The following is an 18,399-nucleotide window of genomic DNA, read 5'->3' as shown; positions in this document are numbered from 1 at the left end:
AAAAAAGAAATCAAAACAAATGAATTACAATATAGAAAGTTAATATTTTTCATAAAAACTAAAAAGGAAATTAAAACATAGGGAGTATATTTGGAGTGAGGTTATGGATTTCTTGCCTTATTTAATACGCTTAAGTCTGTTGTGGAATAATATTCACCTGTTCAAATACAACTCTAAATCTATATGGATTTCTTGCCTCATTTAATATGCTTAAGTCTGTTGTGAAATGATATTCACATGTTCAAATACAACTCTTAATGTATCCTCTACATAATATAATAACCTAACAACGTTTTGTAACTTATGATTCAATATAATAAGCTAACAACGTTTGAGCTAGACCACAAAAAAACACCTTCAGTCAACAAAATGGAAATAATCTCTTTTCATTTGAAAATAAGTTAGAAGTAGAATGTCTTTTGTGTCGAGAACACATAATCGTGTTTGAATTCAAGACCTATAGATCACATAAAAATAACTGCTTCAATATACCTCTCCAACTCTCCCTTTCTCTATTATCTTCCTAAAATTATAGTACTTCTCATCCACTCAACACAAGGAAAAAACATCAATTATAATAGGTGTAGATTTCAAATATTATTGCACGTGAAATTCAAAGATGACGCAGAGAGGGCATTCTACCAATTATGCCCGGATTGATTCATACATAAATACTTCCAGGAACTTGAAATGCAGTGCTTATTTAGCATATACAGAGCCAAGATCATGAAAGCATTTACACAGATTACAGTACCAACTACTACATAAGATGGAAACAACACACGTAATACATACTACAGGATGGCGATGGAAGCGGAGCCCAGATAACAAGTGTGGCCAGACCTAGCAGACTCCGCTGGTCTTCTTCCCTGCGATTTTCCTCCAATGTTTGATAATGTCTTTCTGAGTCTCTACAGTATCCATGTGAAAATGATGAAGCCCATCACCCTTGTCATCACGCACTTCCTCAGCAGTGACACGGACAGCTTTGGTGGGCAAACGAGGAGGCTGTGTGTCCAACTCTGACAGAATTTTCTCAATGTCAGAAACAAGTCTCTCAGCTAGGCTGTGGCTGAAATCCTCTCTAATGACAACCCGCAGCACAGCAATGTGTTCAGCATCCGGTGGCATTGTGTATGCAGGGACGATCCATCCAAATCTTCTGAGATGCTCAGATACTTCAAATACCGTATATTTGCTGCTGTCCCTGAGAGAAAATGCTACAACAGGAACACCCACATCCTTAGAGACAATATCGAACCGCCCCATTTTTGTGATTCCCTCTGTTAGTACTTTTGCGTTTGATAAGCAATTCTTCATGACGTCCTTATAACCCTTGCAGACAAAAAACAAGTGTGTAAATCATTTATATCATGCTTAATCAATACGATTAATGTCAGATTTACTTTGTTGCACAAAATGATTTATCAACCACCTCAGAATTCAGAAGGAAAATAGCTGTTGACAAACATCATTTAAATATTCCACTGTTTTACTCCATAACTCTTTATGGGTAAAATGTGTTCTAAATTCAAAGGCGTTCTGCATAATCATAGGAAGCACGACATAAGATCTAAAAAAATTGCCCCTGAAGAGTCTCAGCTTTCGACTTATATTAACAAATGATAGAAAAAAGGGTAGTGTAGAAAAAAGGGACAACCCCGTTTACTAAAGCTCCCGCTACATGCAGGATCCGGAGAAGGCCGAACCACAAGGGTCTATTGTACACAATCTATCTGCAAAAGGCCGCTGTCGACTTATATTAAATAATATAATCCAGGGAATTGTTGTTCAGACTTGAAGAAACACAGAGTCGTCTCGAATGTGATATCGATAATTACCTCAAAGCCAAGTCTTATTAACTGATAATACTGTGCAATTATTTGATAGGAACCTGAAATTGGGAGACAATATTAAAGCTAACATCCACATGAGATCTCAAATAGGAATTAAAAATTGCTTCTGAGTGACAAATCATAGCTTATTTTCTTTCACTACATGGAAATTTATAAGTGCACTTGATCTTACCTTTAGAGAAGTTGAGAGTAAAAGTAGGCTGATCAGACCCAAGGTAGTTTATATGAAAGACGAGTTCATCGGGCAAGTCTTCCTTGCTCCGCCATATCACCCAACCGACACCAGCATATACAAGGCCATACTTGTGACCGCTGACATTTATACTTTTCACAAGAGGCAAACGGAAATCCCATTCAAGATCTGGCCAGAGGAAAGGAGCAATAAATCCTCCACTCGCAGCATCGACATGAATCGGTGTCTCCCATCCGGTTTCCTTGTTCTTTTTTGTAAGGAGCTCGTTTAGGAGCTTCACATCCTCAAACTCCCCAGTCAGAGTAGAACCAAGGATTGCAGCAACACATATTGTATTCTCATCCACTATCTCTACTGCTTTGGCAGGGTCCATTACATAGTATCCTTCTTTTAGTTTCACCTCCTTCAACTCAACCTCAAAATACCTTGCAAATTTTTCCCAGCAGACCTATACCCCATATTTTAAACATAAAAGTTTCAGCAGAATCGAAAACAACAGATAGCAGAGAAACCAAACTTTAGTAATCAGACAATTATACAAGACTAACAAGATTCTAGTAAGCTTGCTCCAAAAGGGTGGTTAAGGGACTGGTTTTGACAATTGACAGAACATTTGTTTAAAAGAGATCTACTTCCATCTGATCAGATTTAGTCACTTGTAAGTAACAGAATACAATTGTCAACAATATCACCACATGTTACAAGACTAGGATTACAAGTCAAAATCGGATATATTGACCCAATAAACAGAAGTAATGAGCATTCAAACTCATGTTCACAGTTCATTTACAGTACAAGCAAGACATTGCAAAGTTGACTGGAAGTCTGATTCACCTGCACATTAGCTCCAGTGACTATATTAGGCTTATCGAAAGGTTTGCCTTCTGCTTTTCTTTTCGATTGCCATTTGCGTTTGAAAGCAAGGCCAGCAAGCATTATTGCCTCTGATGAACCCACTGTACCAACTCCAACTGCAGTCTCATCATCACCAACCGGGGCATGGAAAAGATGTGCTAACATGTTAACACATCTATTCTGCAGCACAAAACCAAATCACTCCCAAGTATCAACAGCATCTACCCAAAAACATAAATTATCATCTCCTTTCTCCATAATTATATGGTACTATTTCAATTTTGCAACTCCAAAATTTTAATTTCATTCAACAACATTCCTAGTATAATCCCGCAGGTCTGTTTTTGATAGACCCTCGGGTTCAGTAGAGAGGCTGTTTACGTTTCAATTACTTCAATCCAAAATCATTGAACTATATCTACACTTTGATGTGGCATCAATCTAATTTTTTACCTCAATATTTTTCTAGTAACATTAAGAAAAGGACTCAATTTTTTTTTGGTAACCAACAAAATTGTATTAATCAATAATTTTTTACCTCAATATTTTTCTAGTAACATTAAGAAAATGACCCAACTTGCTATTCTAAAAAAAAACAGAGACAACCAGAAAAGAGGAAAACTAAGCTAGCAATCTAAAAAGCAAACTGATGAATGGCTTGCATAGTTTTCTGGCTGGCCATAAACACAGCTAATATAAGCAATCTCCCTGGCTAGACATCCCCAAGTTCTGCCTTCCTTCTCGAAGATTCTGTGATTCCTCCCAACCCAAATCGCATAGACATACTCAGTATACACTGTCTAGTTTATAGATCTACCAAGTTAATTTCAACTTATACAGATTATCAACTAATCTTCATCCAGAGATTTATCTATACTTACTTAATTAATAAATCTGTAATTACTTAATTGATAAATGATCTAATCATCTCAGTACATTGATCTTGCGAAATTATAAAGTTGATTTTGTGGAACTACAAAAAATCGTAGATTTTTACGAGTGTTTCTAGGGTAATATAGTGTAATCACTTGAATAAGTATCTTGTAGAAATATATAGATATTCTAGAGTATAATATAATGTTACTAGATAAGATATTTGTAGAGAATCGTAGATTTTGTGGTATCTAGAACCAATATAAAAAAGGTATGATACCTGTAACAAACCCAAATATTTCAGTATCTTTCATAAACAAGTTCTCCACCTCTTGGGTTAAATCTTCCGATCTTAGTTAACGATTTGGACTATCAGAAAGTTTTCTGATTATAATTTTCTCCTGTCATTCTCTGCCTATATTAAAGTAAGCTCCTATGGCCATCAAAAATGTCAATAGAATATCTTTCTGCTGAATAGCAATTTGAAGTTAAAATTTCTTATTTTACTCCCAAGAACAATTAATTAATAGTTTTTAAATCTCAGAAAATCAACAAAAAAAGTCACTCAACTAATAATCATTATTTGAGAAAGTCAATTTTGAGGGAGGAAGCAATAAGTACTGACTTGAAGTTCAGTGGTGACAGGATACTCATCCATGTCGACATAGTTTTTATTAATGGATGACATGATGAGCTTATCGCACTCGGGCTCCATCCATGTGCTAACAAAGGAAGCTAAATTCAACCTGGGGTTACCATCCAACATAAGCTCGTCGTTTACAATCTGATAAGCTGCTTCCTTCGGCATGGATTTTTTAGGGATTTTGAACTTAGGTAAAGGTTCCTGTACATATCTTGATGCAAATGTACAGTGCAAGCTCTCTTCTGAATCTCTTATCGACGTCGTTGTTAACACCATTTTTTTTTTACAATCTTTTTTGTTTCGATTGATCGGAGGAGAAAATGGGGGATAAATAAGAGTAACAGAAGAGAGGTATAAATGCGGGAGCGACACGTAGTGCGATGTGGCGGTTGGGAAATGGGAAGTTTCCTTACCTGTTGCATTTAATATTCTCTACACATAACTGAACGTTGCAGATTTGAGATATTTTAAATGTTTTTATTTTGGATAATGCATAACTATGCCTCCGAAATCTTGCTGTATTAAGGTCCTATTATTTTCTTGAACTTATTTTATTAATATTTTTTTTTATCTTTTTTCAGTCTTATTATTCTCTTGAACTTATTTTATTAATACTTTTTTTATCTTTTTTCAGTCTACATGGCACTATCTTGTGGGCCCAATGCTGATTGACTTTTTTTTAAATAGTATCATGTAAATCAATAAAGAGTATAAAATTACTTAGAAAATAAATTTAGAGATAATAGGAGTTAGTAGTTGAAGGAGTACTTGTGTGCAGTTTTCCTTTTTATTTTTGTTATTTAAAATTCAATTGTCAAATTAGCCTGATTTGATTTGATTGGCTTTGTCTATTACAAAAAAATAAACATATATGGTTTTAAACCAATGAAATTATTTACTCTTTACCACACGTAAACAATTTGCAGAATCAGTTTAAGGAAATTGAGAGATCGATCATCTTCTTTTTGGATTGTGACGTTGCCAATATCCAAAGTGGGAATGGTAGTAATTAAAATGAATATGAATTCCTTTGAGCAGATGTTTTGGCCCCCAGTGGTGGTTCTAGAGACGCCACTGGGCCATAGTCCTTTGGTTTTATTTTCTACACTAGATTCCTCTAATACGTAGAGTATAGAGATAACATAGTTTAACCAGATTTTTTACTTGATGTGATGGCAAAAACTCCATTTACAATCAAATTATTCAAGCAAAAAATTGAATGAAAGGGAACACAAGTTCAAATTCTAGGAAAGCAGAAAAAAGAAAAGTTATACATGTGTTAGTGAGTAGTAACAGTAACATGTATACAATGAAATAATCGAGGGGAGCACAAGACTATCCATGCATCCATAACTCAACTAGTCTTGGATGTAGGCAGAAAACATCTTTTTTTTATTCATCTGAATCTAGAAATGTTTGGAATTTGATTTTTAATCTTGTAAGCGTTGATAAATGACAACACAATTGGTATCACCTTTTTCGTCAATTTCAGAACATTTTGCCGATGCCATCTTGTCTAGGGATAGATTCATTGATATCCATTTTACGCCATTTGCCCATTAGTGACCCTATTTCATCAGCTTTGTCATACAAACCTAGTAGCCCACCTGTGTGTATGAACAGAATCTTTCTTCCCTCCCACTTTGTTGGATTCTCGCCCATGTCTTTCATCATTCCATAAGCTGCTTTACCACTGTGAGAATTAACAAACACAAGAATGTGTCAATAAAGTATCCTCAATATGAGTAGTGTGACCATCTCGTCTTTATTAGTTAACTGCATTCTCAACACGCCCCTCACGTGCAGGCCCTGATTCTTTTTCATGGACCAAACACGTGAAAAATCTTTTTGATATGGGCGACGGTGAGATTTGATTGCCTGCTCTAACACTACGTTGATTGTTGAAGTGTGTGACCGTCTCATCTAAAAGCTTATAAGGAGTTCACCCTATCTAATTTCACATGGTATCAAAGCAAGACTCATCTCATTCAATGTTGGGGCCCCCAAAATAAAATTGTCCACGCACTAGATGCTAAGCACTGGGCTTGAGGTGGGATATTAAAGAATGACAAAAGTCCCACATTAGGGGTTAATGAGATGGGTACTTCTTATAAAGCTTGGACAATTCTCCTACCTTTGGAGCTAGCTTTTGGGGTGTAAATTAGACCTAAGACCTAAATTCACAAGTAATTTGGTAAAAGTTCATGTGTAAGGGTTGGTTTTCTAGTCTAGATGTTGAAAAAACTCCAAAACAGTTGTAGATCAAAAGACTGAAGACCTTTACTTCTCTTGGAACCTAGTCAGTCTCAAGACATTTCTCCACTTAAAGAATCACTTTTGCAAACCTAAAACAGACTCCCATACAGCTAAAAGTTTACAACAGCAAATGTCAATAACCTTGTCTCAGAATCACATAAAAAAATTGTATTCGTTATCTATAGCTTAGTAATCTTCAATCAAAGAATAAGTTTATGTTAATAATGTACGCTTAGTACGTGATAAATATTATGAACTTTTCTTTCTCTTTATTTTCCCTTTCCTGGTGGGATTTTAGTCTATGTATTTTGAGATCTCAAGTTACCTGAGTTGGAGATGCTTTTGTAATAAAACATTAAGATCTAAAATACAAAAAACAGCAAAAAAGGATTCCACTATTTTATTTTATTTTTATTATAAATAACCCAGGATTCTACTATTACCGGTTTTATAGTAAATATATTATTCTCCAACCTCATTTGAGATTTGGTACATTCATAAGTTATGCTTGTCGGACACTTTAAAATGCTGAGTTAGATCCTCAAAAAGTACTGTAGTTTTTGGAGGATCCGACAAGGGTCGCGGCAACATTTTTGTAGAGTCCAAACAACATAGTTCCAAAGAACAGGCAGTTTCTAAGATTGGAGGACATTTAATGCAATAAGTTTTACATAGTACAGACAAATCCTGTGGGACAGTCCGTGAATGGCTGAAATGGCGTGACGTAAAAAATGAGAAGGCACAATTGGCCATACCTGTAGACAGGGTCAAGAATAACACCTGTGGTTTCAGCAACTTGCTTCACAAATTTAAGCTCATCAGTGGTGCTCAAAGCATACCCAAGGCCTTTTGCCTGTTAAAATACCAAAGTGCCAAGACAAGAATAGTTGATACCAAGAGGTTCCTTAGAGAACTAAACTAATTTTTCATATGCAGAACTACTTCCATAATTTCCTCTTGAAGATGGATCAGGACATGAATGATTACTGATAAGATTTCGATGACTAACAGGGAAAATACCCATCAAAGATTTCAACCATGAAGGTCTTTCAGAAATTAAGTTTATTTTTTTAGTTTGAGCATTGCCATTCACGTTAAAGATCATAAGCTCTGTAAGACGTATAACATGGGAAGAGAGAACATTTACAGTTAGAAAAGAACAAAATATCCATGACTTACAACCAACAGTTGATGTCACATTGTTTTATCATGAATTAGCATCTCAATAGTTATTGAGCAACAAGAAGTTACACAATGAAATGGATGAATGTAAAACGGTTATTCTTAAAGAATAAGAGAAAACAATGAAGTCCTTACAGTTTTGATGCTAACAATATCACGGGAGCTAACTCCAGCAGTGATTCCGTCAAGTAGGCCTTGAACATATTCATAAAAGTAATCTGGATCGTCGCAGACACAAAATGCATTAATCTACAAATCAAAACCAGTTGTTAGTGACATTTGTTTTTCGTGAAGATGGGAACAACTTCAAATAAGACAAGCAGTTTACCTTTGCTTTCAAGCCACTGAGCATGGATGCAATTGACAAACCAGCAACCGTACCCCCACTGGAAACCATTGAGACATAGAACTGAAGTTAAAACACTGATAGATAATTTTTTTTGGACTATAATTAGTAAATCTTCATTCACTTCTATTCATGAGAACTTTGCAAACAGAGATCCAAAGTGTAAACAATAGCGGTCAAAAACGAGAACAGTAACAGTAACCACGGTAAAACCATAAACGTAACTTCAATCAAACTTCCAAAACATAAATAAGTTCAAACGAACAGTGAAAGATAATTAAATCATGACTATCACCATAAGGTAACTCCAGCCACAACAAAAGATAATTTTTAGGAAGTTGACGTTACTCATTCCAGAAGAAGAGCAAACATAAAATAACAAATATTCTACTAGAGATACACAACTGAGGCATCTAGAATGCAAAAAAACAAATGTCTTTAGGTTCAATCAATAAAATGTACTAATAAGTAGCAGTTCTATAAGAATGCACCATAGTAGATGGTTTGCATGGAGAATCAGTTGAAGACCTTTTTTTTAAAATAATGGTGGTGGCTGGGCCAGTTTTGGGGCTTCTCGCAAATTCCACTGGGTATCTGCTACCTCCCACTAGCTAAGTTACCGAGTAACTCTTGCCGCCAAGGCTTAGGCGTATAAGAAGAATTCATCTAGTATTTCTGTCTCCACCATAATTTGATCCTTCTTTTAATTATTATTATTAGAACCATAGCTTGGGTGATTTTACTGCGGCAAACAAGAATTCAAGCCTTACCTCCATCACCAAGAAAACTGGAACGAACATTCCATTTTAAATGTGATGATACAGACATCTTAAGCTTACAAAACACTTTAGCTAAAGCCACACTCTTGGGTGCAAAGATTCTGTTGAACCTTCAAAAGCACCTATCATGGAGAGGCTCAACTGATGCATGTAGAGATGTAACAAAAACATTTTTGAACTCAATCTGATTTTTAAAGATAGAGATTCTCAAATGACATGCTTTGATAGGAAAACAGGTTACTAGGAGGCATTAAAAAGTTGGTCGTCGTCAAGAAGAAGTAACGGAACTAATGTCCAGGGAAAAACTCAAAAGCTCCCCCAACAAGGTTATTTAATTTGTCTACCAACAAATATCAATAATCCCTAAAAGGTGTCAGACCCTATCAAAAGGATCAACACATGCATTGATGTATTAAAGAACAGCCATCAGGGAGACACTCACTGATAAAAGTATCAAAGGGGGGAGAGAGAGAGTATGTGTCCTAACAGAAGTCAAGCAAAGATTAGGCATATCATGGGTCAAATTGAATATGATGTTCCTTATTAAGAGTACGAGTCTCGATCATTCTCTATGTTCATAGTGTATTCCTATTTATTTTGGGACAAACTTCTAAACCATAATTTAGCAAATCTTGCTTTTAATTTTAAGCATGAACAATTTGAAATGCAACAAATTCATGTATAACATACTATTACAAAATTATGCAGAAGAGGTGCAAACCTGCCACAAGCTACAACAATGTCGTCGAATTTCTGTTCAATGCTCAAGTGCTGAAGTTGTTGCTCCAATTCCCTAATTGCCTCAATATAGCCCCTGAGAAAATAGTACACTTAGCAAAACGGTGAACTAAGGCACAAATTTTGTATTCCTTCCTGAAGTAGGGCAAATTTTAGAACAAAAATTTGCTCAGCTGTGAGCAGTAAATCACAATGTATAACATCACTCTCCATTATTTAAGGATAACAACCGAGGGTCAGAGCGCAACTCAGTACAAGATCCGGCCAAGGGGGAGGCAGTTGGGTCATGATCAGACTATTAATTCGATATGCTTTAACAAGGTATAGGCCTTTGAGGAACTTCCTAACAAATTAAAGGATGAACCCTTGGTTATACCACTAATGATGCCAATGATGACATGTTGGATCTTTTTCCTTAATCATGTATTTTATAAGTCTATGAATGATGGTTTAAACATCAGCATATAGGAGGTACAACCCTTGGCATGTATTTTGACCAGGCTACTGGCTTCTGAACAGCTGATAGCTCTGTCAATCAAGAAAATAAGTCATCCTTGGCTCCCCTAGTGCCATCACATTTGTGTTGAAAAGGAATAACAGAGATATTTGTCAAGCGGTAAAAACATCAACTACTGATCAAAAGAAAAGGCTGAAGAATGCTAATGAAATAATCCATGAAGTTATTTGACTGTACAATGTTAAGAGGCCAACGGAGAGGGTTTCATCCAGAAAGAAGAACATGAAATGGTTGAAATGCTAATGCAATAATCCATAAGGTTATTTGACTGTTCAATATTAAGAAGCCCATGGAGAGGGTTTCAGCTGGTAAGAACATGAAATGGTTGATTATACTTCAAACTTTCTACATGGCATCCATTTCAGGGTAGCAAGCAGGCCCTTCTAAGTATATCCCTGGAACTCAGGGTGAAGCCTCACTGGAGTTCTAAAATTAACAGCATCCAAATATAAGTGTCATTGTAAGAGACAAAACAGCAGAAAAGAGCGAATGAAATAAGTCAAGCCAATGTTTGCATCAGAAGTAACCAGATTAGACTTCACTCTATGGCTCAATTTGGGGCCACGAGATGGAAAGAATATTCGTTATTGAAGGAATCACAATGAATAATGAATGGGCTACATATTCATTTCAAATTAAGGCAAGACACAATGAGTACAGAGGCCGTATAGGGTACTCTAAACTCAGAAACTGAAGGTTAATTTTTTTTTTTTTTGAGAATGTCAGAAACTGAAGGTTATTATTGAGAACTTTTGGCAACATGTTGATGCTTCAAGCACCCAATAGTCCAATACACATATCAAGGTGGAAACGAAAATAATGGAAATTAGGAAGAAAATGAAGTAGGTTTAGACTTATCAGCAGAGAGAACAAGAAGTGGCTAACAAAATGAGCCTCACCAGGTTCCTAGAGAATTGGATCCACCAACAGGGATGACATATGGCTTTCTCCCTTCATTTAACAGCTTTTCTTTCAATATTTTGGTAAGAGCCTGTGCCATAATACACATTATGATCAGTACTACAATAATAAAGTCTATCAGCTTAAAAACTATAGAAACAAACAGAAGGTACAACTGAAAAAATTGGCCGAAGTTCAGATACTAGTTCCACTGGGAAAATCAGAAACACGTCACAAAATTGGAGGGCAACACTAGATCTCACCTCACCAATTAATCAGCACTTTTTTCTATTTTTTTATTTTGTAACAAGACTACTGATTTGACATGGTTGCGTGGTATCACATTCTTGCATTGACTAGCACTAGTCCACCAGAACCAGAATCAGTGAAAGAAATACTCAACCAGTCTCCATATAACAATGGCAAAGGGAAAAGTTCTGCCATGTATTTTCATTTGGGAGAGGGGAAAGACGGAAGGGCATTCTCCTGTGTATTCTGAAGGAAAGGAACACCCCAATCTTAAAGGAAGAAGGAAGAGACAGAACTTCTTGATACTTCAAATGAAAATTTAACTAGGTGAATATTTGGTGTTGGTGGGAAAAATAGGTTGCAGGATTTTGAGTCAGTGGTTGCAAAATAGAAAGGTGCACTAAAAAAGAATCGTTTAAGAAATATACTGTAATGCAAAAAATGAATAGAAATACAAATAAACTACATATGGAATATGAAATTGGAAAAAATGCAATTAGGTAAAATATATATGAAGCAACAACCATGTCAATAATTTTTTAAAAACCATTTTAAATATCTAAATTCATATGTAAAAATCAAGTATACAGTTTGTAATTCACAACCTTTTCTTAGAAATTAGTATGTCATTTTATGAAGTACTTCTATTGTAACTTTTCCGTCTGATAAGAAAGTTATCTATATTGTTAGTCCTGCGATCTATAAGATAGTGTATCTGGTCACTAAGTCATACAGCTGAGTGTCTTACTGCCTGCACTGAAGGAATAGCTAAACACGTGAGACGTTAAATAGCACTTCACCTAGCGTCATGGTTCAGCTATGCGACAGGTTTTAAAAACATTGGCACCTACTACTACTATGTTGAAAGCAGGTGGGAATTTAGTACAAAGGTATACTTTATCAAAATGCTCAACTGTCCAATTATATTTCAAGTCGAAGGCAACCTTTGTGTCCATATTATATATGTCCCTGTTGATAGGTTAAAATGAAATAGTATCTTAATTTTCCTGAACTTAGTACAAAGGTATACTTTTTCAAAATGCTCAACTGTACAATATATTTCAAGTCGAAGGCAACGAGTGTGATGGCAACCTATGCATCCATATTATATATGTCCCTGTTGATAGGTTAAAACTGAAATAGTATCTTAATTTTCCTGAAATTAGTAGAGTTCTACTTTTTCAAAATGTTCAACTGTACAATTGTATTTCAAGTCGAAGGCAATGAGTGTGACAGCAACCTTTGTGTCCATATTATATATGTCCAAGTTGATAGGTAAAAACTGAAATAGTATCTTAATGTTCCTGAACTTAGTACAAAGATATACTTCTTTCAAAGTGTTCAACTGTACTACGAATTTCATGTCAAAGGCAATGAGTGTGACTGCAACCTTTGTGTCCATATTATATATGCCCTGTTGAATGGTTAAAACTGAAATAGAATCTTAATTTTCCTGAATTCCCATATAAGTAGATGGAAGTATAGAATCCCACGTACTGTACTTTCCTTTGTGTTTGGACTTGGTTAAGCATTGTATGGGGGAGCAATTCCCTTGAGTCTAATTCAACATTTCATACCTATCAACCCAAGTACCCAACGAGAGAAGTGTAAGAAATCATTTGTAACTTAAAACAACATACTGGCTTAGGGAAATAATTCCAATGTATTGTTAACCTTTATAGTAGAGTCACTTTCATGTGTACCGCTGTAATATAAAGGTCATCAACTCCAAAAGGAGAAAAGGATGGAGTTTGCATTAAGTTCTAGATTTTGTCAGTTTAAAATTTTCATTACTTGGGATTGCTGATGCATAGAATATTGTCTTCACACTGGTATCTATTTGGACATGAAGTCACAAAGCCAGAAGATTATTAAGGATCAGTAGGTGACAATTAAAGAAAATAACATGGACCACAAAATAATACTTGCTCTATCCCAATTTATGTGGCACTTTTCATTTTTCGAGAGTCAAACCGTTTAAATTTGACCAAGAATTTGCGCATGAAATCTTCAATTTTTTTAAACGAAATTTATATATTTATAAACTACGTAAAAAGTACTATAAGTCACAATAGGTGATAATTCAAAATGTTTAAAATATCTATGAAAAATTATGGTCAAAGATACACTTGTTTGAATCTCGAAATCCGAAAAGTGTCACTTAAGATGGGACGGAGGGAGTAGGTGGTTTATCGCTTGACAATTTCCAGTAAGATATTCAAGCACATCATAAACAGCTGATGCAGCTTGGACATATTATACTAGAACAGGGTGCACAACTTTGCAATCTAATCAAACATCTTCAAGAAGTCTCTGCGCAGCATCAAACTACCTTTACCTCAAAGTTCTCCTTGTGCAAGCAGAGGAAAGAAAGAAAGAGAGCTAAAAACTTAATGCATTAGAAACACAAGAGGAGGAATGTTAGGAATAAAGACCAGACCTCACCGCCAACTTTTGCATATTCTTCTTTTGAAACAAGATCAATGTGTGCTCCAACTAAACGGTCAACAAGGAGGTTCCCTGTTAATCCAGGATCTTTATCTACAAGTAACTGTGACATAACTAAAGAAGTTATTCACATAAACGGGAAGATGTGACTTGCAGAAGATGTATGAATCAAACAGTACTTTTTTGGATACAGGTAATGTTGTATTCTTCAGCATCAAGGAGATGATGGCTACCATGAAAAGTGATTTACAGCTGGCTCAAAGATAAGACAAAAACTTGCTACACAGAAACCTATAAGGATCTTATAAAATCTAAATCTGCTCAGCATCCTCTATACCCTCCTTTATACACAAAAAGGAGAAAGTCCTTTGAAGTAAACAGAATACCAAGAGAACAATTATGGTATACCTTTGAAGTGCGTAAGATGAGATAGCAGTCAAGGTTCAAGTACTTGGCAGCGACAGCAGTAGCACGACAGTGATTACTTTGTATGCCACCTATAGTCACTATGCAGTCAGCACCCTGTGCTACAGCATCTGCCAACAAGAACTCCAGCTTTCTGACCTTGTTTCCACTTAATTGCATTCCTGACATATCATCACGCTACAAATTCAAAGTTAGTTCGTGTTATAAAGCGTCTGGAATAGTGAGACTGGCATGAAAACAGCCTAACAAATAAGAGAAACAATAGAAGAAAAAGAAATACTCAGGCTCCGGCTTCCTATGAAACAAGAACTTGCACTTTACATATACCATGAAGTATTTTCCAATGAAAGCCTTCTCTTGTTTTAATATGTATAGTTTCTAGAGGAAGGTTTACCATCTATCTTCTAAACGATTGCCGTCTAAGTGTACCTCTTTGCAGTGACCCAACAAAACGCAAATTATCCAGATAATCAAGCTGCAAAATGCACTTGATGGACATTAGTTTGAGACGACATCTAGGGAAGAGAATGGATTAGACACCCCACTAGTCCTTAATTTATTCTGATATTTTCTCAGTGAGGTGTATTCAATCATGTCTTTTAACTTGTTTTCGTTGTATTCTGTTTTCTTCTTTTTACCCCAAAACACATACACAAAAACATACACACACACATATTAAAAAGTACTCATGTCTAATGCCACTGCAAATAACTTTGACAAGATATTTCAAAAATTAAGGTTATCCTACTCTTCATTATTTGCATGAAATAGTAGGATACTTTTACTATCATTTTACTCCCTAGTTTCATAATAGTTGTCACAATATATTTATCATTTTACCAGTGTACATCCTCGAAAGAATATTTATATGACATAATACCAACATCCAACTCATTTATAAAAAAGTACCAATACCCAACTTTTTATACTTCTATATGAACACATAAACTAGGTACTCATGTACTACATATAAATGTTTCGAGTAATGACTCCATAAAATTTCATTTGAATGATTTATCTGCAATAGATTTAAGAAACTCTCTCATACAATTCGCACCAGGCTTGCCTAGTGCGGGTTACCTCTCCTATGCGGTTTGCGAGCTATTGCATAGGAGCGGGGTTTTACCCTATGTGCACCCAAAAAGGGTAGCGGCTGCGGATTTTCCTTGTCGTCAAAAAAAAAAAACTCTCTCACACAATTAGTATCAGTAACAACTTCACAGATACTTCATTCAAGCAGACACACACAAACCAAAATCGTGAAATGTTTGATATACAATCAACATTTCTCAAATCCTGAAATGATCGGAGCAGATCACAATATGTTTGCATCGTAAAAATCAGAAAACCTCAAATAACATTGTTTCATTGCTCAAATAGAGTTTTATCAAGTAATAGTGTATATACACTTCCTCCAGTTTTTTAGTTTATGGTGAATGTTTTTGCATATCTTACACCATCATTATTTCCCAATGGATTAGCTTCAAATAGAGAAAAAGTGAAAAAAATGACTATACCTTTAACCAAACCTCGGTGTTCTTCGGTAAATTAGGCAGGTTCCACTTGTGAATTGGAGTCGGAAACTAAGACAAAAAATACAGAATGATCAGTTCACTCGTACGATTAACACAGACCGAGAATAACATCAAATAGAGATTATAGAGAAAGACAGTTATCTCACATGACCAAGCGAAAAGGTGTGAGAGGGAATTGGGCTAAGAAGCGAAGCCCATGGAGGAGGCTCGTAAGGCTTCTTCGTCAGAAACTGAAAGGCCGATTGGTGACCCTGGGAACTGGAATCCTCCATCGATGATTTGGTAAAGCAACACTGTTTCTTCAAGTTTAATGCCGTATTGAGTTGTGCTGGCTGCAAGGGAAATGGAGATAGTGATACTCTAGTGAAGCTACTCCATTGGCAACTCGACATTTTTAACCTTTCCCCTTTTTTTTTTTCTTTTTTCTTTTTACGGTAGTTATATTATTTTAACAAAAAGGATATTCCGTTGCTTGGCCGGCCGGCCGGCCGGCATACGCCCCACTATCGGATCCGCCACTGTTGGAGAGATAATATTGATCACTTAACTAAAGTTCTTTTTTTTTTCAACACAATTATGAGTTAGTTATTTAATTTTTTTTCTATAACTTCAGTCATTAATAATGAATTATTATTTTTTCAGAACTTACCAACTATTAATTTTTTTCTCAAAAAATTACTCTAACTTTTATTTACAATTTCAGAGTTACTTCGCTATAAATAGTTTACATAAAAAGTTACTTTACCTATTTAATTGAATTTTTCATTAAAATTTGTTTACATGTAATTCTTCTACTTAAAAAAAAAATCAAAAATTGAATCATGAATTTGGTGACTTTGTAACTAATATATTCATAATTGAGTGCCTTTTAGCGTTATAAACGAATGTTAAGTAACTTTCTAAGAGAAAAACTTATAATTGAGTGACTTTCGGAGAGAAAAACTCATAGTTGAGTAATTTTGAGGTTATAAAGAAAGTAGAGTAACTTTCTAAGAAGGAAATACTCTTAAAACTATGTGAAAGGATAAAAATATTCTCCATTTATAATTTGATTCAAAAATGTTCTTACCGTCAATACGTTGACTCAAAAATGCCCTTAAACTATAGAAAGGAATAAAAATGTCCTCTGTTTGGTCAAAAAATGTCCTTGTTGTCTATACTTTGATCCAAAAATATTGTTATGTTATTTAATGGGTCAAAAATATATTTTTTAAAAATAAATATATTATTATTTTCTTTTAACACATTTTTATAAAAAATATATTTTTTAAAAATTAGCAAATGTTAATTCTACTTCAATTCAAAAAATAAAATAAAAATATTTCTTATTTTATTATAATTATTTTATCGTTATATAAATATAAATTAATGATGGATATTATAATTTTATATATATGAAATATATTATATGTCGAAAGGGTACATGAAATTATTCTGTTTTAATTGATAAAATAAGATTAAGAAAAAAAAATATTTTCTACATTTTTATTTGTTAAAGTGAAAGAAATAAAACAAGAATGGTGTTCTTTAATAATATTTTAATTAAAAAGAAGATGTCTTTAAAAAGAAAATATATATATTTATTCGTAAAAAGGCGTCGTTGACCCATTTTTAACTATAGAGGCATAATTGGATCAAAATATTGATTGCAAGTGCATTTTCGAGCCAAAGTATTAACGGTAAAAACATTTTTTAACTAAGCTATAAAGGAAGAACATTTTTGTTCCTTTCACATAAGAGCAGTTGTGACTCTTTTCCCTTCTAAGAAAAAAAACATTTAGTTGAGTGACTATATGAGATTTTATCTCCACTTTTCGATTAAAATGAGGTGATTTTGTGTTTACAATTACAAATTATTAATATTTACTTTTTATATCAAATGAATAATCTCATCATTATAATATCATAAAATTCATCTTATCTTTATAACTATTTTAAATAAATATCTAAATTTTAAAATTTATATGAAAATAACTCACTATTTCTATTTACTTATCCATTTTGACAAATTAAGAAAGAACAATTTTTTTTCTATTATATCCTTATTTAAATTTTTTGAAAATTTCTAAATTTTAATTCATTGTTTTTGAAATCATATTTAATAAGGATAAAATTATAACTTTACTATGTTAATTATTTTTATTTTAATATGTGTGCTTTTTTTAAGATAGCTTCCCTAGGTGGTTTAGGCTGGAGCCATAAATTAAGTCTCATGTCTTAAATTCTTAATTAAATGTGCACATTGTGGGGAAAAATCATACTTAGAGCTGTACAGGTCATGCTGAAGTAATTGGGTGGTACACATATATTAAATTTAATTTGTTTGGTTTCAGTTGTAGATGAGAGACCTATTGATGAATATTATTATGTGTTATTTGTGCTTAAAATATGAATTCATGCAACAATAAGAAAAAAAAAATTGCTACTAATCAATTGAATGTTGAAGCAAATTATACGGCCATGACATTGATCACACGTGAATTATTGTAGTTGACACAGTTGCTTGTGAAATTAGAAGTACACCCTATAATTATATAATGATAATATAATATATGGTCTTCTATACTGCATTAAATTTATTTTTCTTAAGCATTTTTTTTAAC

General features: G+C 34.2%; 2 protein-coding genes across 3 annotated transcripts; both read right to left on the bottom strand.

Moving 5' to 3' along the window:
- Window positions 1-572: 572 nt before the first annotated feature.
- Window positions 573-4,838, bottom strand: LOC544313 (glutamate decarboxylase). The gene is made up of 5 exons (NM_001247112.2): window positions 4,403-4,838; window positions 2,884-3,084; window positions 2,029-2,497; window positions 1,842-1,894; window positions 573-1,335 (listed from the first exon to the last, which is right to left on the bottom strand). Exons 1-5 carry the CDS (start codon window positions 4,694-4,696, stop codon window positions 844-846), a joined length of 1,509 nt encoding a protein of 502 aa, NP_001234041.2. The 5' UTR covers window positions 4,697-4,838; the 3' UTR covers window positions 573-843.
- Window positions 4,839-5,563: 725 nt separating this feature from the next.
- On the bottom strand, window positions 5,564-16,324 carry LOC100191113 (D-cysteine desulfhydrase). Of its 2 annotated transcripts, NM_001247439.2 has the most exons (10): window positions 15,943-16,206; window positions 15,779-15,844; window positions 14,244-14,438; window positions 13,828-13,938; window positions 11,138-11,229; window positions 9,705-9,797; window positions 8,187-8,244; window positions 7,994-8,107; window positions 7,432-7,529; window positions 5,774-6,113 (listed from the first exon to the last, which is right to left on the bottom strand). In NM_001247439.2, exons 1-10 carry the CDS (start codon window positions 16,186-16,188, stop codon window positions 5,909-5,911), a joined length of 1,278 nt encoding a protein of 425 aa, NP_001234368.1. In that variant the 5' UTR covers window positions 16,189-16,206; the 3' UTR covers window positions 5,774-5,908. The 2 variants fall into 2 exon arrangements, with proteins under 2 accessions (XP_019068125.1, NP_001234368.1); XM_019212580.3 differs by lacking the exon at window positions 13,828-13,938 and having other exon boundaries at window positions 5,564-6,113; window positions 15,943-16,324.
- Between the last annotated feature and the right edge of the window lie 2,075 nt (window positions 16,325-18,399).

Source organism: Solanum lycopersicum, chromosome 3 (genome assembly GCF_036512215.1).
Source record: "Solanum lycopersicum chromosome 3, SLM_r2.1".
Lineage (NCBI taxonomy): Eukaryota > Viridiplantae > Streptophyta > Magnoliopsida > Solanales > Solanaceae > Solanum > Solanum lycopersicum.
The sequence above is the reverse complement of the archived record's forward strand: the minus strand, read 5'-3'. Positions and strand labels throughout refer to the sequence as shown.